The sequence below is a fragment of the Pleurodeles waltl genome, chromosome 7 (genome assembly GCF_031143425.1).
Source record: "Pleurodeles waltl isolate 20211129_DDA chromosome 7, aPleWal1.hap1.20221129, whole genome shotgun sequence".
Lineage (NCBI taxonomy): Eukaryota > Metazoa > Chordata > Amphibia > Caudata > Salamandridae > Pleurodeles > Pleurodeles waltl.
Window position 1 is genome coordinate 134,339,413 of NC_090446.1, and position 19,985 is coordinate 134,359,397.

General features: G+C 42.0%; 1 protein-coding gene across 1 annotated transcript in view; it reads left to right on the forward strand.

Moving 5' to 3' along the window:
* TTLL9 (tubulin tyrosine ligase like 9) overlaps positions 1 to 16,533 on the forward strand; it is a 96,249-nt gene extending 79,716 nt beyond the window's left edge. Inside the window, exons 10-14 of the mRNA XM_069243371.1 lie at positions 2,694 to 2,752; positions 3,382 to 3,578; positions 5,401 to 5,514; positions 6,181 to 6,305; positions 15,916 to 16,533. Coding sequence (XP_069099472.1) covers positions 2,694 to 2,752; positions 3,382 to 3,578; positions 5,401 to 5,514; positions 6,181 to 6,305; positions 15,916 to 15,986 — 566 coding nt within the window. The 3' untranslated portion in view covers positions 15,987 to 16,533. The remainder of the gene's footprint in view (positions 1 to 2,693; positions 2,753 to 3,381; positions 3,579 to 5,400; positions 5,515 to 6,180; positions 6,306 to 15,915) is intronic.
* The last annotated feature ends 3,452 nt before the right edge of the window (positions 16,534 to 19,985 follow it).

The following is a 19,985-nucleotide window of genomic DNA, read 5'->3' on the forward strand; positions in this document are numbered from 1 at the left end:
GATCAACAGGTCATTCATTGCCAGTAAAAAAATTCTGTAGAGCAATGACTTTCATTGTGATATCAAAGGCAAACAATACTCTCCAAAGTCACTTTTCTACAGTACCATTTTGAGTTTAACAATGCCTATCTATTGGCACGTTTAACCTAAAAGGAATAGCCATATATGTTGACTATGTTAAAGGTACAGGTTTATCAACTATTTTGCTTTCGATATTGGAGAATCATGAGTTGTGGGGATGTCTTGCAGAGTGAATTGGATAATGAGAAATCAAATTCAATTTGAAAAGACTGTTTCTTTAAAATTGGCCACTTGGCATACTCTGGTGTTAACCCATAATTTTAAGTTCACTGAAGAGAATGATATTTATGTGTGTAAAGCAAGCTGAACTCCTCATACAATTGATTTAATGAGGCTGGTGGGATTGGGGAGGGTGGTAAATCAGGATTTAAGTACCCTATCCTCTTGTGTAATTTTAAAATGTTAGGACACCAGGTCATCTAATATAGCAGTTGAGTGTGCAGATAACCAAGTTTCTGTTTTAAACATAACATCTTAATCATGTTGAGATATGAGAAATTGAATTTCAGATCTATTTGTAGTGGGGAAGCAAATATTTCATAATATGCACTTAATAGTAACATATTTTGTCTCTCTCTTATATTTTTTTCACAAGCATATTTATTGTATCTTTATCAGTGATGAAGCCCCTATTTTTTAGTGAAAATAGTGGAGAGCTAGAATAGGCAAAAAAAGTTATCTAACATGGGTGTTGGAGGAATTGCCGGCAAAATGGTGGACTGCGTTCGGGTACAGATCGACTTGCCTTTGTCATGCCACAGGCCTGCAGGCGCCACAGCCTCGCTTTTATAATTAAAGGTCGATTAGCACATGGATCATTCAAATTTCTGTGCTGCCAAACCAGAGTTCCCCCTAAATGGCACCCATTTAAAAATAGAAAAAATAATTTGTGATATTTACTTTGCAATCTGGTAAAATGTTAGACTGAAGTTAAAAAAAAAAAAAAAAGAAATCAGTCAAAATAAAAACATCTCTTCTCGAGCAGGAAGAAATAAAATCACTTATATCTCCTACATTGTGCAAATTACACCAAGTAACACACATTTAACATACTGCGCCATTACACAAATAATTACTGGATGTTAAAAAGGGTATCCCCCTTTAACAAAGTAGTAAACAACACACCAAAAAATATAAATCACAACAGATTAGTTGGAAGAATGCCAAAACCAGCAGCTTAACACTAGGTATAGGGTGCAAAAGAGGACTTTCCATTAACACTGTCTTCTGTTTGTTTCATTAGTTCTGGCTTGTTTTTTCAATCACCTCAGTTTCTCCTTTCACAAGCTGGCATACAGCTAAAGTATGACACCCACTTTCTTCCTACTTTATTTGCCCTTATACTTCCCTCGTCACGGTTGTTCCCTCTTGTTATTTTTTACACCTTCTCTCTTCTCTTTCTCATTGAATCTATAACACTCCTTTTCAGTCAATGCTCTGACCTTTCTAGCTCAATCCGAGTCACTGCCTCTTCTTATTCATTTCTACTTTCTTCTGAATACTTGATTTTTACTGCACTTTTTTGGGTATTTTCATACCCTTGTCGGCCCAGTTGATGACTGTCAGTATCCCTGGTTCTGTGTGGTCATGAGTCAAGGCTGTGCTTTTTCTGGTAGAAGGCTGGCCTTTAGCTTGGTCAGCTTCAACAAGTAATACAATCTTTTCTGAAATGTCCTGCTCCTCTCTTTTCTATCAGTTGATTCTGTGGACTTTCTAATCAGGAATTGGCAGGCATTTACACAATCTAACATACCTGTAGCAAACTTCCTGACTTCACAAGTTCTAACCAAGCTAAGCCCTTTAGTCTTCCACCAGGCACATTTAGCTCATATGTAGCTTGAGCTTCGCCAGAATGTTGTCAGCTTCCCCCACCCTTCCACCTCCAAGTTATCAGTCCAATACTCATATTCATAGCAGGGCAATAGTCTAATACAAATCCTCAGTATGCCAGTATTCATGGCTTGTGAGGCAAGGGTTTAGAGGAGTCATGAACCTGGAGTAAGCATTAATGCTTAATTTGTTCTGGAGTTTGCTGGTGCTTGGCACAGACACTTATTTCTGACAGTTAACCACATGATGGCAATGTCTGCCTTTTGTTGAGCAGAGCATGTTTAGCATATTGGTTAAAAAGTCAATATACCCCAACAGTAAAATAAAACACAATACCTCGTCCACGCCATTTTTACTGCTTTGGTGACATGCAATAATGCAAATTGCCACATTTATGGGAGTTTATGATTATTAGATGAACCTGGCACTGGCATTTGGCACGCCATGAAACACTTTGGGCTTTGGCACTTATTATTATTTACAAATTAAATACTAACACAGTCCGATACAATTGCCTTGATTATACCACTACTTGCTCTCATTCTAAGCAGATTTAACATGAAGAGATGTTTTGGCTATGGTATATCCTGATTTTGCACAGACAGCAGATAAAGGGAAGGCCTTATCAAGGAGATACATACCTGTGTAGGTTCTGTACGGCTTTGTGCTACCACAACGTAGTTGAAATCATTGTGCAAAGTATGATCAATGTTTTGGCCCTCAGGACCACATTCCTATATAGCAGCTTGTTATTTTGATCCTTAACCTTGATTTTACACCAGATATTCATCTTACCAATGTGGCAGTTCAGAAGACGTCTCCTGACTATGATCCAGAGAAGGTGACTGCCACAAGAGTCGCACCCCCGCCTGTGTGCATCCCTAAACTTCACCTCTAAACTTTTCAGTCCAGTGCCTCAATAGGGCTTCCTCATCAATTTTATTTTCTTACCACTACTCTACCTGCTTTATCTCTGTCACTTCAGCTCCAAAACCTTTGGTTGGTCATCTGTGCTGCTGCTTGCCATGTCAATTACTAGCCCATTGACCAAAACATGGTTCACCACCCAGTAACGCTGGGAGGGAGGAGGGATGGTTGGATGGACACACTACTTCCCAGGAAAAGTGCATTAAATGAGGCGTAAAGAGAAAACGATGGGGGGGTTAAAGGAGAGGAGTAAAAATGGGCTTTCAGGAGTTTCTGGAAACAGCATTGATTTTTCTGATATTGTGTCAAGAGGGGGAGCTTGTTTTAAGCGCTGGCCTTAACATGCAAAATCATGGTCCCCAGAACATGAACATTTGATTCGTGGTGCAGAGATCTGGAAGGTTGGACTCCCTGCAGTTCCATGCACCAAGTTCTTGCATTTCTGTTTTTCCTTAGTGTTTGTTTCTGTACTTTCTTACGTTGGACTCATTGTAAAATGATGTCTTGTTTATGTGCTTTGCTTAATTGCATTCATTTTCTCAGGGCTGTAAGTGGATGATCCAGCAGCTCCGACACTACTTAACCGCAAAGCATGGACCACAGATGGTGGAAAAGCTTTTCGAAGAGATGGACAACATCTTCATCAAAACCCTGCAGAGTGTACAGAAAGTGATCATCAATGACAAACACTGCTTCGAGCTGTATGGCTACGACATCCTCATTGATGGTGACCTCCGAGCGTAAGAGAGATATGACACCCTATTGTGACCTAAAGGGGCATGGGATTGGCTTCCTACTCATTATCTGGGAATCTATAATATATCAAGACAGAAACGAACGAGGTGCTGTGGGTTTCCAGAGACTGTATGGCCACCAGAGAGCATGAAGTCACTGGTATGCCTTAACATCCTTTTGCGGTCTAACTTACAAAGGAGGAAACGTAGCAGTGGCCGTGACATCCTTCACCTTTGATCAAATCAAGGGAATTATTCTGTAATGTATCTATTTGCTGCTCTAGATGGTTAGCAGTCAGCGAAAAAGATTTGAAATTGCCCTATTTAAACAAGCAATATCAAATCAAACATCTAGTAGTAGGTGTAGGACATTTTTTGGGACTGTTAGACAAGCACCACCTGTGTTTGGGATTGCTCTGGGAGGTCTGGACACAATACATTTTTGTCGTCTTAATGTGACAAGATCTAATGTGTAATCTTTGCTTTGGAGAGCATTTATGGAGGTAATTTCCAGAGAAAACAAGGTGACATTAACAGGAATTTGACCCCCATAATTCATGCTATTACTTTGATTTCCAGCTTTTCAATGTAATTGTATCTCAAGTGTCCTAACCAGGCTGACCTGTGTACTAGGTTGTTTAGCTTTGTTATGATAACCCTTAGTACCCTTAGTAAAATGAGGATGCACATTTGTGGGGGAGGGTGATGGCAACTGTAATGATTGCCAAAGAAAAAGACAAGCTTAGAGTGGTTTCAGAAACATTGAAAATTTACTTTAGCCTCCCGGCCAGTGTGAACCCAGACATTTAGAGGTTTCAGCTCTCCACTTGGGCCTCTCCCATCTCAAGAAAGAAACCTTCACCAAATCCTTATCCAGGGAAACGGAGGTCCCTCCCCCCCTCAACAGACCAGTCTGCATGCTGCCCCTTTCTCATTCAAAAGCTTCTCCACAGCCAGGCTGCAGCGTTATGAAGCCACGTACATGGGAGTCTGACGCCAAGAGAGAGCGTCGGTATTTATAGTAATCAGCCTAACATACAACTCTGGTTAGCTGTGGTTCAACATTCAGGACTTAAAGGTGTGACCCGTATACATCAATTTAACAAAAAGAATCAAAGCTTGTGCGCAACCAGTACGTTTCCATCATTAACGGGTATCTTGAGACAGGAAGAAAGGCATTCTGCTTGGGGAGCCTCCTGTACCACTCTGTGTGTAGGAAGTACCACTGGTTTGGGGAGAAATGCTCAGAGAGGCCGCAGTCCAAGGCCTGCAAGGAGTGAAGCATGGCTCGGGCACACCCTGAGGCTGCTGTGTCAGGGGCATCTGCAGACACATTTCAGGGTGATAGAAGGGGAAGGAGTGAGCTGGGCCTTGCTCTGCTGTGAAACAGGATAATGTTGGAGACTTAACCTTAACATGTAGATTATAGAAATCTAAAACGTGATATATGAAATACCTGTTCAAAATACAACCACATATAAAGTATAATATGAAATCAATATAAAAACCTACAAAAGGCTGCAGTTGGACATGGAGTTTACCCTTCACTGCGGGGCAAAGAACAGGGTGATAGGAGTCGCATATGTTTCTCCGGGGGGAAACAGTCGGGGAAGCTTTAATGACCCACCGCCGCCATGTCCTGGGATCAGTTTTGTTTTCCTTCAGATTTAAGAAGTGTGCACCACTCTGCACTTCCACAATTGTAAAGACTTGGCGCTCTTAAAAGTATGGCATTCAACCCCTGGGTGCTTTTGAGGGTAGTGCCAGACCTCTGCCTAGTGGTTGTTGACATGCCCAACCGGTACAAATAACGTTCCTTTGCCCACAGGTGGTTGCTGGAAATCAATGCCTCTCCGTCCCTCACTGCCAGCAGCCAGGACGACTATGAGCTGAAGACGCGCCTGCTGGAAGACACCTTGCACATAGTGGACATGGAAGGCAGGTGAGTAGGGCTGTGGCATGGAGAAGCAAGACTGTCAGTGGGATGGGCTACGAGATGAGTGAAGAGCAGGTGCGCAGTGGAAGAGTGGCTCTGAGCTGAGATCCCTAGACAGGCACTGCTTGAGGGTCACCATACTGTCATACTAACAGCCATCCAAGATGATGCTGTGAGAAGGAAAACAGAATGTGTTGAGGAGAGGCAAAGGGTGGTGATAGTAGACCACCAGAGTTCCTCACTCTTGGGAAGACTCTTAATGAAGCAAGATCATCCATACCTAGCCTATGCGATTACCATACCCTGCTGCGTGTGATCATGGGCATCGAAGACTCATGTGAGGCCACCTGATGTTTAGTTGAAGCAAGATCATCCATACCTAGCCTATGCGATTACCATACCCTGCTGCGTGTGATCATGGGCATCGAAGACTCATGTGAGGCCACCTGATGTTTAGTTGAAGCAAGATCATCCATACCTAGCCTATGCGATTACCATACCCTGCTGCGTGTGATCATGGGCATCGAAGACTCATGTGAGGCCACCTGATGTTTACTTGGCCCCTGGTGTTAAAACTGGAAAGCTTTAGTGACGTACTATTTGATTTAGGAAATGGAACTGATGCTGCATAATTGTCATTATCTAGTCCTGTGACCTGCACTTCTTTCTCAGGTTGACAGGGAAGGAAAAGCGTGTTGGTGGCTTTGACCTCATGTGGAACGAGGGGCCTGTCTCCCGAGAAGATGGACATCTAGACACACTGAGTAATGGGAACTTTGTACCAAACACACATTTAGGTAATTTCAATGATAAAATGTAAGTAAAGTATATGTATCTCAGTCACTTTTCTCTCATTTTAAGGCCTGATTTACACATGGTTAGTAATATGGTAATATCGAGCCCAATGTTAATGATTCCAGCATCTATCGACACACTAGTTAAAAGCCAGCTCAAATTTTTGCCTGGAATGGGGAAGGAGGTGTGGATCCCAGAATTGCTGAACCCAAATACTGCATGGAATTCAGGAACTGTGCCCCTTTTCTGCACACACTTTCCACTTCTTGCAGCAAGTGGAAATGTATGCGGTTTTACTGGGTGCGTCCCCGGACCGTGCTAAAACTCGTAATTGCGATGGTTAGTAAACCAACAAAAATGCAGAATTACCACTCCACACAACTCAGAGTGAAAGCCATAGTGTGGTGGTTTCCTTTGTTTGCCTTCTTAATACCTCTATGTATCTTTTATATCCCTTGATTCAATCACTGTTTTCTTTTCCACAATGTGTATTTTCTTGTTTTCTCTCAAAGGCCTCTTTTCTTCAATTTCCCGCACCACCGCAGCTTTGCCTTCTGTGTTTTTCTCCATATCCCACCTCCTTTCAATAAACAGATATTGTTCATCACTCTTTCTTCAAGTATTTGAGTTCCTCCATGTCCCTCTCCCTTCAATGCCTTGCTATCCACCGTCTTCTATAATCCCCTCATTTTGTTTCTGTCAGTACCTCCAAACAGCAGAAACAAGCGGCGTCAGGAATCTCCAAAGGTAGTCCAGCTCCCTTAATCCTCTGAATGGGTTTGGTTGAACTTAAAATCCAAGCAGCATGAGTTAAACCACCTTGCCTAGATTTCCCTCAGGGGAGGGGGTAGCTGTGCTGGGGAGGCTTCTCCAAATAGAGCGAATGGAGCAGGAACCACAAAGCACAGTTTACCAAGCAATAGGAGGAGAAACCTCCTGCCAGTTCCTTGTGCCAGAAATGGGGACTGACGTTGTGTTTTAGGTTACCTCCAAATCCCCTTTATTCAGTTTCATAGCTTCTGCACTGTGTCATCCTATCTACAGTTGATGCATTGATCTCCTGTATGCCGTGTCTTTGACAGTGTTTGCTCCTTCAGTGTTGGTGTTCTAAGTCACTCAGTGTGTTCTGTCACGGTACTTTGGCGACTTGTTTTCTTTCACACACTTTGCATGTCCCCATTCATTCAAAGTTTTGGCTCAGCTCGTGTCACCCTCTGTTCTGTGCCCTCGCGTCTTCAGTAACTGGCAGCACCTTTATTTTCTCCAGGTTCCCTACACTCTGTAGATGTTTTATACACACCCGCCCCCTCCTATAGTTCCTTTGCTGCACCCATACCCCACAAATCAGTGACTTGGTTTTCTTCAATGTTTCCCTACCTTGGCAGCTATGGTGTGTTCACTTCACTGGCCGTTCAACACAGGGTTTCTCCACATTCCTTGTATTTAGGTACCCTGCTTTTCAGTTCTCCCTTCTCTCCAGTGCCTGGATTCTGTTCATTTCCATAGGATTCTGTGCCGTGGTTTCCAATATGTCCTACCATTTCAGTGGTTTGGTTTCCTTTGTTTCCTTCATGTCAGTGCCTGGATTCCTCCACCCTTAATGGCTGAAAGCCAGAATTGTCTGCCCTTCCTTTAGAGGCAGGTTCTTTTCTAATGTTGAGTGTGCTATTTCTCTTTCCAAAAAATGGGGTTCGTGATCCCACAGTCATAATCAGTTTTTATGAAGATCTTATGATGGAGGGCTGTGAACTAGGTTCAGGAACCAGTCCAGCCTTAACACCTGTCGCTCTGATTGCAAGACCTAGAAAAGACAAATCGAAGAAGAAGGGCGAGAGGCTGCACCCATTCAATCTATCTTAACCCATTTCAGGTGTTTACATCCATCGGCAGGACACAGTGACAAGTTTTATATTGTGTAGCATTAGCTGCCATTTTACTGGTCCCCTTCGGGAAGGGCCATTTGTTTTTTTCTTTAACATATGCTAAATTACTTTAAGGGAAAAACAAATAAAAAAAATGCCTTCCTCCTACCGATATTCCACGAAAGATCAGCTGCAAGCAGTGTTTGCCTGATCCACACACGGTTTGCTTCTACTGTAGAGGGGATTTTTATACAGTGAGTTCTTCCCCATTTCTGTAGGTGTACAGGTGAGTTATTTGAGTTTCCATGTTGCGGATCGGTCTAGAACTGCCAAAGTCAATCAGTTTTATGACAATGCTGTATGGGTCATTATGGTTACATGGATTCAGATCCAGAAGATGCCCCCTTCCTCCTGGGGGGAATAAATCTATTCAAGAGATAAACTCTCTGGTCATATACACCTGCATGTGTCTCTAGGCGGGCAAGCAACCAGTCACAAAACCTCGGTCTCCACTGAATCAGACAGTCATTCAAACCAGATAAGGTTTACTGTCTTGGGGCGAGTGCTTATGCATTTGTTTAGAACAGAAGGAAGTAGAGAATCTTAATGGAGATAAACTCCCCAGATATGTTGACAGTACAACATCCTTTGTACAGGAAATAAAGAAATTCTTTCTTCTGGTTCCAGTGTCATGATGCTGTAAACACCTTGTCCAGTGAAGATGCATTGCAAAAGATGTCTAAATTCTGTGAGAGAGCAAAGTGCTGCTATGTATTTTCCCCTTCTCGCTAAAGGACCTTCTTTGAGTGCTTCTCAGTAAACACAAGAAGGAATAAAAGTGAAAGGCGAAGCACATTTCTGATCCACCTGTACGATTTCACATGGAAGCGGGAGGCCAGACCCGTACTGCTATCACAGATCCTTTTGTCATCTCTAGGTGATGCTAATATGCAGCTGGTAGTTTTTTGTTACTGCAGTACCTAAAGAAGTATTTTCCGCACTTCTACTGTCTTTGCTTCAGGACCGGAAGAGCATTCGTTCACGCCTCCTTCATCTATTCCGCCTTTCCAACTGCACCTACAATTTGTCTTAACAAGTGAGCAGGTCCCAAAACCTGCACTGTTTAAAGTACAGACAAATGCATTAAACACTGACATTTCTCAACCTTCACTGTCACCTCTTGCAAAAACACCTTCTCGGTTGTGCCTGAAGAGAACACTCCTCCTACTTCTGTGGCTCCGGAGATTACAGAATCAATTGTAAAATCCGCCCTGTGGAATCTTCCTTGATGTTCTTCGTGAACATGCTAAGGATACAACCTTGCAGTGTCTGATATTGTTAGTGTACCCTCATCTGATTCTTCAACCACCTCTAGCAACCTATGGCTTTGGTCTAAATCCCCCAAAGTACATCAGAGTTGCACAGATACTGACACATATTCTCATAACACATGTAATCTTCGTCAGCTCTCCAAGCCATTCCATACTACCATGCCATTTAATGGCGCCTGGAAAGTAGCTGCTTCTGGACACTTTTGAGACTTATTCCGGACACTGCTGTACCAGTTCTAGCCATGCAGTATTCAGTTTTGGAAGAACCTTTGGTGGCTTGGTCACATTGTTATTGAGAATGTGCCACAGTAAAGGCCTTAAATTACTTTCTCTATAATGGCAGATTTCCAGCTCATTCAGCTGTTATCATAGTACCTTGGTACAAATGCAAAAGTCCAGCTTCTTTGTTTTAAGATAAAGAAGGCATAAGGGAAACCTAAATGACTACTTAAGTGCTTCCCTTTCACATAAGCAAACTAATTCTGTCACTGTTACGACTTGTTAACAGTTGTAGCATTTTTGCCTCCTAATGATGGTGGGAAATGCATATTCTGATTTTCGGAGGCTAAGGAAGTTGCCATTCATTATCTTCTAATTAACAAACGTGTAGATACTACTGCGATGAGTGGTTCAGCGGACACATATCCATTGTATCTTATCGCTTCACTCAGAATTCAAGAAAAACCTATGGACCTTCCATTTAAACACTACTTTTTTCAGCTATTTCTAACAAGGAATCCCTCAGATCAATCACTAGAACAGAAGAACAACTACCTACCATCTCAAGCTTTTATAGAAGGACATGCAGAAAGGAATCTGGTGCTGAGACCGATTTAAACTTGAGCACAAGCTGCTGTTAAATACGTCACAAGTAGACGCAGCCAAAAAAGGAAATCACCATGTCTCCTCTCAAGCTTCTAAGTTCCTTTCTTTCACATTGAGCTTTTCCCTGTCAGAGGCCAACATTCTTATTTTTAAAATAAAAAAAATCCTCCTTGAGTCTGGAACAGTAAGTTCAGAAGATGTATTGGAAGATCTGACCCTCCAACCTCCTTGTAATCCCTTGCTTCACTTCCAGAGTTTTACAAAGAATCTCGAAGTTACTTCATGGGAATTTGGAAGCATCTACATCTGGCAGCCTCTAGACAGTTTCAAGCTTATGAGAAAGTCCAGGGATTGTACTCCAAAGTCTGCAGAAAGACAGGGACATCAGACTTATCCTAAACCCATGCAACGTTAACACGTTCTACTCTGTCTGAAACTGTGAAGGTATACTTCATCATGGGTTTGGTTTACACTTGTAAATCTCCAAAACTTTGCTGATGCTCTGTACTGATTTGCAATTGGAGGACAACCATATAGCACAGAGCTCACACGGTCTGCTTCAATTGCACGTGCTTTGTTTACAAAGGAGTTCTATTTAATGGCATCCTGTTTACACCTTGGAGGTATAAGACTTCACCCTTACCTTGATCACTAGCACTTCGCAGCTCCGCTTCCAAAACCCAATTGATTCTTTGTCAATGGCAGTTCATTAAGCTGTTGACAACACATCCCAGGGATTGACCTTTCCTCATCCAGACAGAATTGATTCTCTGTTGCAGACTATTTTCCATTTGTCATCAATGGCTCATGTCCGCATGGTGGTTTAAGAGGCCACATAGGCCCGTGCATCCCTCTCGCCCATCTAAAAATGATAGTTGTAAAACTTAATCTGCTGAACATTGAAACCAGCTTTGGGATCCACATTATGAGATGATGTTATTGTTGTCTTTCGTAGCGGCTTCAGTAGGAAAAGCTCCAAAAAGGGCAACTATTCTATCCATGGAACACTCGGATAACAATGACCATAGATTCCTTTCAGAACCTCTCTAACCTACTCAGGAAAGTCATTCTAGATAGACCATATAGATACATCTTTCTCAGACCACAGTGTTTTATTCGTCTGCTGAAAGGAACAGTAGACAAAACTCTAACACACAACATGGCTGTCACATTTTATTTGAAAGGCCTGGTGTAACAATTTTGAATTCCCTTTAACTTCTGGCTATTCAGCTGTGAGACTGGGTAAGCAGAGTACCATGTTCTCCAGAGCTTTTCATGTAGAGGAGAAAAAAGTTTTCGGGCTAAAATGTCTCAGCAGATTGTTTTCACGATTCCAATCTCGGCCGCATGGAACTCCCTCACAATGCACATTTGTTCCCTTGCTGAATTAAAAACCTCCAGTACTGCTTATAAAATCAAATCTTGCTCTTTGAGAAAGCATTGCTGTTGCACCCCTAAGGTTAGCCTCTCAGTCAGCGCCATAATACCATGAGGGCAATGAGCACTTTATAAACATCGGATAACATAACTTGCAGCAGCCTTGCTGTAACAGTCTGCCCTGGAATTCCCAGTTATGTCAGCTGCAAACATTCTCATACCAATATGACACAGTACTAAAAGTACATCTAGAGCGCTTACTATAATACCAGTCACTAACTAAGGATACCACACATCTCTATAAAAAGTACTCTTCCTGGTGCATAATGTACTATATTTGCATTCGTCAATATTGGGGACCAAATGTGATTTCCCAAAAGTTATAGTAGTTCTTGCAACAATGGGTGAGACCAGTAGGTAGTCTTCCCTTGATGGATATTGGGAAACAAGCCTATCGTAAAGCAACTATAATTCTGCAAACAGCAACTGTTAGTCTCTCCAGTGTGTTTAGAGAGAGCAATGGCTATTAGTGAGGGTGTACTCTGTCATAGATGCACAGCTTACTGTTAAAACATAATACAGACATATAGATGTCCCCGAGAAGACTCACATATTATCAAGCCCCTGGGGAATAAACACAGGAGAGGTCGCAAAAAGTCAAACAGTGAAGCTCAGCTTTTTCATGTCATGCATGGGATTCATTCCTTCTCTGGATCTCATCCCTCGTAAATCAAAAATACCAGGACCGAGAATACTCTTGGTCATCTGGTCGCTGGCTTCTGATCCTTGGAGAAATGAACTGGCTGGGAAATAGACGATTGTAGAATAAGGAAATTTAAACCTTTCATTTTTATCTGCCGTTTAAGGGAGTTTATTTCCAGCAGGACTATAAAATGTGGCCCAAATAAGCTGGGCCTGGTATGTGTTAAAGTGTATTACAGCACCGGCAGTGATAAATCACTCTTCATCACAGCCCAGTTCTATTCTCGTGGCACCAGAAGGCCACTGGTTGCATGCTTTCCTCTCGCTGACTTAAGCTAAGATCGTTCCAAATCCCTTGTAAAAAAAACATCAGTGATGTACAATGAAGACTTGACCACAGTCACAAGCCTTCATTACAGGAGCTTGGCACAGATCATGCTTCACTGCCTCAAAGGTATCCTGAAGACTGGCATTTGAGGAAAAAAATAATTTGCAGCTTCTTTGACGTCAGGGCGGTCCGTGTTTGTACAGTATCCTGTGATACCTAGAAATGTGTCATTTGGGTCTAAGTGATGGTTCCCTTCCAGACTAGGACAGCCTTGTCTTTGGCCTTAAACATTTTGCTCTTACTACCCTTGCTTGGTTCTCATTTAACCAGAGAAGTCTGATCAGTCAGGCACTTTTTAACTTTCATTGGCCTTTTGCAGTGCTGTCAGCACCTAGAAAAGTATTCAAAGTGGTACTTCTAACTGTCAGTAAAATGGCTTTCTATCTATTTAGTTGACAAAGAGTGTCTTCAAATCATCCAGCACCTAGTTTACCAACCCTCTTTAACGTGGATGGGGAATACAATCAGTCAAGTGACATAACCATGATCTGGGAGAGGTCCTCCAGTATCAAGAATCTCACTTCAAACCTACCCTACCACCAACCAAGATGGCCACCTTACTGAATGGAAAACTATCACCTGGTATCGAAATCAAAGGTAGAGGAGAGGGTCAAGGTAGGACTTCAGCTGACTCACGTGAAACATCTTGTAGAGTTTCTTGAGGCATTAATTGTACCAAAATAATTGTCCTCACTGACATTCCGAAGAACAGTGTAAGGGTCACCATTATTTGTCAATCAGAAACAGAGTCTCTTGTGATAACTAGTATGGATTGCCTTCTGTTAATACCTTTCCTTCAGCATTTCTTGACTTGCCTGAAGATATTAATTTGCCTTGTGCATTAATTGGTCTTTTTCCTTCTGGGTCCTAACATCCCAGTGCACGACATCACTTGGTGTGTAAACAGATTATCTACCCAACCTTATTTCACCAAAGCAGATCACCAAAAAAGTTCAAATAGGCCAAAGCACGCTTCATCTGTGGCACAACCCAACAGAATAACAGTAACAATGGCAGTAGATAGCTCACTTCCTCGTCAAGAGTTCTTCCAAAGCACCATCATTCATTTCAAGGTGTCATCAAACCACTCCACCAACCCCCTCTTCAAAGGGTGGTAAGAGGGAGGAATTGGTCATTTGTCCCACACTCACTTGACATAGGTGGACATGAAGCTCCTCAGTGAGGTTACTGTTCTGAGCAACGTCAAAGTTACACTTTTAGGGTATCTTATGGTATGATCCTCAACAAAAATATGCTATCATGAGATTCTTGAGGCAAAAGGATGCACACAGAAATACATATGTACCCTACTAGTTAGTCCCCTATGCTGCCTGTCCCTTTGGCTATCTAAGAAGCAAACTTATTGCACTTAGTTTTCAGGTGACTAGCGAAGGTGTCTATGAATGGATTCCACCAGGTCTCAGAGATGGGGTCAAGGACGTCTGGATGATTTACCACTTGGGACAGCTGTGCACATTTCTACTGATGTTACCTATCCTGGTGTCCTTGATCTCTGTAAATGCAGAGACCAGCATAAACATGGCGTACAGTGGTCTCTTGGTGCAGCCCCTGTACTTGGCGCCCTTGGGTGTTCCCTTATTTGGCATTGCAAAGGAATGAGCCACAGCCAAGTCTGAATGCCCATTGTAGCAGTCTGCTTTGTTCCTTTTTTTAAATAAACAAAAGCAATACATAGGAAGTGGAATCCATGGGTATAAAATGGAGTTGTGAAACCTTTGGAGGGTGGACAAGTTACTTGGAATCTGCAGATCCTGCGACTTATTTATTTTCCCTCGGCAGAATCATGATTTTCCACAGCCAACCTCAAAATCCTCCCTAGGCTATGCTCCCCTGCCCTGTTATAGCTGCCTTTTTATCTTTACACTGGGTCAGTGACAACCAAAATGGTGTCTATGGGTATCTGCGTCTGTCTTCTAAATTAAAGTACCATGTGCTTCAGTATGAATTTTTATTTTTTATGGCAGGTTCTACCCTTCAAGCATTCTTCAGATTCTTTCTGGAGGTCTGACGATGCTCCTGTCTTCTTCCTCAATACCCGACAACTCCCAAATTATTTTTCCTTGATGTGGGATCTTTGAATACTGATTGATCCACCACATCATTAATGTGTCAATCACGACATTCAATTCATGGCCCAATCCATGCATGCAGATACAGTGACAGCAAATGTGTCTCGGTTCCATCCAATAAGTCTTATTTTTCAGATTCAGATCCTCCTACTTGGATGTACCAATTACTTGCACATTAATGGTACAGATGTAGATAAAATTAACCCTTCAAAGCCATTCTGACTCTTTTGTTGGGAAATATCTCAAACTATTAAATGGACTTACCATAAGCTACATAGAGGGCATATATTAAGTGAATGTACCTTTTCGTAACACGTTTGGAGTAACTCCTTGTGGTAGTTTTCACTGTAGTGGAGGAGATTTAAAATTGAAAATACTATTCTCTCTACGACCACCATGTAACCCCCACCCCCTCTCACCAATAAACACAACATTGGAATTGAAGGAAGTGAGTTAGATGCATCAAGTCACTGTCATATTTTGTTCGGATCTGGCAAATGGTAGAAAAGTATTAGGAAATAATAATAATAAAAAAAAAAAAAACAATCTATATCACCCACTTTTTTACGTATATATAGCTATAAATCAAAAGTAACAAAATGCTTTTCTTTGGTGGTAGGACAGGCTTCTATGGTTAAGAAGAATAGGACTAAATATAATTAATATCTTCTCAGTAATCAAAGCATCACCCTCCCTTTAGTGCTTTATTACCTTGCCTCCCATGGACTTTAGTGCCCTTGTTTCTACCATGTATCATTTTTTTAGCACATTGTTTCTCCATTATCCTTGCTTCAGATCACTGATCCCTCCTGCCTTGCTTTCATCCATGTCCCATTCTTTAGCGTCACAGTTTCCTTCAAGCCTTTCAGTCTTCTGGTTTTCCCCCAGCTTCTTCTTCCTTCTGGGCTGTTATTTCCTCTATTTCCATCCCAGCAATGCCCCAGGTTCCGTATTCTTTGGTGCCCAGATTGCCTTAATGGCACCAGGTTTCTCCTCTTTCACGTCAACGAAGGTTATTGTTGTGTTCTCCATTTCAGGTTGTGTTAATGACAGGAAGAAACACTTGAAACACCTTCAGAAACCTGCTCCTTTCCAGAAGAAGATGTGATACTAAAGGGAAATTCTGCACGCCATCGATCTTCCATCAAGTGTACAACAAATGCCAACGGTCTTGGTGAAGGCTGAAAGAGGAATGGCATATTGGATAGTCTCCATAGCACAAAGGTGTAGATAGACCATCCATTCATAGCTGTGGTTGGTGGAGCAACTACAGATTTCTTTAAAAAGCAATAAACAAAGGTCATTTGTTCCATGTATCACACAAACCTCTCCAACTCTGAGCCCTTTACCACGATGATGAACGTCCCCAAATTAGTCCACAAAAATGAAATCCAATTTTAAGTGTGTGGGTAGAGAAGTCACAAAGTACTTTCAGGATGTGAGTAGTCTAGTGACAAGGAGAACTTAGTCAATAAGCCTTTCAAACAGGTGGCTCTCAGATGTTCCCCCACAGGGATGTGTTGCAAGTGGACACGGACTCAAAAAGACTAAGCCACCACAATAAGGATTTAGAATCACAAGAAGATCTACACTGATGGGTCTTAGAAAGGTTTAGTCTTTTTTATGTATATATAATAATAAAGGATTTATTTTAATACCCGAGTAATATTAGTGTGATAATTAAAACAGTTCTGAACACAAAGTAGGATGTACACTGTTAACAACAGTCGAAAAACTGTCAGAACTTTATGTTGATGTTTAATGATAACATTTGAGCAATCACTCAGAACGTTTTGGTTTAATTTTTCCCCACAACATCATAAGAACTTCTCTCGCCATGCAATTGCCCAAGTCCCTTGACATGCCTGGAGGGGGGGGGGGGGGGAGCAACTTCTACTAAATCATCCCCGTCTTATAACTTTTGTCTATTAGTGATTGACCTTTTCTGATTTTATTTACTCGTACTCAACTTACTTTTTCCCTCATAGTTGATAACATTTGCTTCTGAAAGCATTTATAGCTCTCAAGGCCTTTGGCTAGCTGATTTTCAGGTAGAATTTACATGTTATGGAAAACAGATTGCACAATATTTGTTAATTTAAGATAATAGCCACCAATGGGCAGAATCATTATTTATAATCAAACAACAATTCAGACCATTTAGCAATTTGAGTTACTTTAAAGTTTTAAATCTATGGCTATCAGAGAAAGTGACCCAAGCCGTGTACTACCCTTACTCATTCTGAAGTGGAGATGAATTCTGTCAATGGTTATAACATTGTGTTCTTCCATTTAGATTACTGTAACATTCCCAAAATGTGAGGCATGTAAACATAATAACATTTCCACCTCAAAGCAGCGTTTGCACCTCTTTTAACCAGGTCAATGTCACTGGAGTTAATTTTGTGCGCCACTTCCCTCATTGTCAATACTTTTGTGAAGTTTAAACAAAGTATTTAGGTCTGTCGCAACACTAAATTTGGGAAGCTGAAATCCACTGTGACAGATTCCTCAATATACACCAATCTCTTAGCTTTTAAAACATTTTAAGAACATACCCAATTATAGTAACTTCCAGCACAGGACAAGGAGCTGTTACTCCTTGAATGGATTCTTTCAATACTGGTCCTTCCTTATAGCTCACTCAATATCCTGACCCAGGCCCGACAAAGCAAAATATGTTTAACAGCATATCAAACACTGCTGAATATGAACCAGGGTACACCCATACCTGGTGGGTTCCAAAGTTTCATTCTGTCTGTACAGACAAGAGTCTAGCAGATGGCTTTGTTGGAAAGAAAGCGGAGGGGCTCAAGTATAGTGAAGGGGTGCAAAGGGGCGACCTTGGAATTAGCTTTGATGCTCAAATCTATAGTACGGTGTTTGCAGAAGTCATGTGGCGTAGACCCAATGGCTGCTCAGTAGATGACCTCCAATGGAATACGGAGTTGGAAACTAATGCAAGTTACCAAGGTCTTCCCTGCATGAACACTGAAAAGGGGCAACCCATATAATTTTGAGATAAAAAAATAAAAAATACACTGGCAGTCCAAGTCATGGTGGCCTGTATGACAGGGGACGCAACACACCAGCCGATGACTAGCCCGATGCACTAAGCCCACTCGATGTACCCCGCACCTTGCGAACAGATGTAACAGTAACAATAAAGGAAATTTTACTTACCCTGTATGCATCTAATTGTTGTGTGTAGTGCTGTAAATGCACATGCAGTGCATATTCCTGCCACATAGTGTTGGTCTCAGACATTTGCAAGTTGCTTTTCTTTAAAGGGTTTTTCGAGCCACGAGGTATAGTGACTCTTCCCATAGCTGGCAATGCGCATGGCCATCAACTTTATGCTAGATTGTTTTCCTCACAGGGGGGTGAGGATGTAGTAGCACGTGATTACTATATGAAGCATGTGTACTGCACACAAAAAATACTGAAAAAGAGATTATGTATGTTATCAGTGATACACACGTCCATGGAAGAGGACGGGAGCATGTGAATCTACAGCACTACACACTATGAACAGATGCTTACAGGGTTAGAAACATTTTCTGTTTGTAGCATGTGTTGCTGTAAATGCACATGCTATGCACAGATTGTAAAGTAACCTTCTATCAACAGTACACAGCGTCTGCATGATGTAGATTTCCGAAATAAGATCCATAGGACTATCTGGCCAACCATAGTCTGTTGTCTGGCTAAAACATCAACGCAATATAGTTTAGTAAACGTGTGTGGGGTTAACCATGTAGCTGCTTCGCATTAGTAAGCTAAGGAAATGTTGCTAAGAAGGCCACAGTTATAACCTTCTTGCAAGTAGAGTGAGCCCTATGGACAATGGGGAAGGCTCTTTTGGATTTTCGATTGCAAGTCTGGATTCACTTGACGATCCATCTAGCAATTCCTGCTTTTGATATAGGATGCCCTTTGTGTGGCTTTGCAGGGACCACAAACGGCCAGTTTGCCTTACAATAAAGTGTAGTTCTGTCTATGTGATACAGAAGAGCACACTTTACGTTTAGGGCATGAAGCACTCTCTTTGCTACGGAGTCTGGTTGGAGGAAGAATACTGGGAGCTCTATGGGCTGGTTGAGGTGGAAAGGGGAAACCACCTTGGGAAAGAACTTAGGGTTGTGTTGAGCACTATGCTGACCTTGTGAACTTGAATGAAGGGCTCTTGCTGTGCGAGGGCTTGCAACTCACTAATGCGTCAAAGTGATCTTAACCAGAAATGCGACATTCCAGGAGAGGTGGTGGAGTGGGTAAGAATGTAAATGCTAAAATGGGGGACCCAGGAGTCTAGTAAGAACAATTTTAAGATTCCACACTGGTGCTGGGGGAACCCTGGTAAGAATTGCTCTCTTGAGAACTTCCATGAAGGCCTAGATTTCAGGTATATATGGGAGAAAGAAGAATGCTCTGTTTTGCAGATATAGTGTAGGCAATGCATGACTTCTGGAGGTGAAGCAGGTATGCAATAATGTATTGTACTGTGTACTTTAGAGGGTCTAGCATTTTAGCGGAGTAGCAAGGGACAAATCATTTCCACTTTGCTGCTTTGCAGGCCTATGTGGTGGGTCTATGGAACTTCCATAGAATGTCCATGCATTCCTGGGAGAGACCAAACTAACCGAATTCTAAGATTCTGGTGCCGGATCAGTAGATTGATTTGCTTGGGATATGGGTATCTGATGTATGCTTAATTTCTGGTGAGAAGGCCCAGCCTTTTAGGGATTTTCTTGTGTGGACTAACCAACATATCTAGCATGGCAAATACAATGGTAGCCCGGCCCAGATGCTGGCCACCCGAATCAGGGATTGTGACGTTTGTCACATCTTCCACATCACCACTGGAAGCAGCATGAGACAGAAAAGAAAATCATAAGCAGAGACCCTGACCAATTGATCCATAGACCATGAATTGTGGGTACGGTCACCTGGAGGTGAAGTTTCAGATTTTTTGCATTCTTGGGTGAGGCGAACAGGTCTATGTCAGTAGTGTCCCAGTGCTCTAAGTACTGGTGTGGGGCTTGCAGATTGACTTTCCACTTGTGGAATTGTTGGTGCACCCTGCTTGCAGGTCCAACAGGTCATTTTA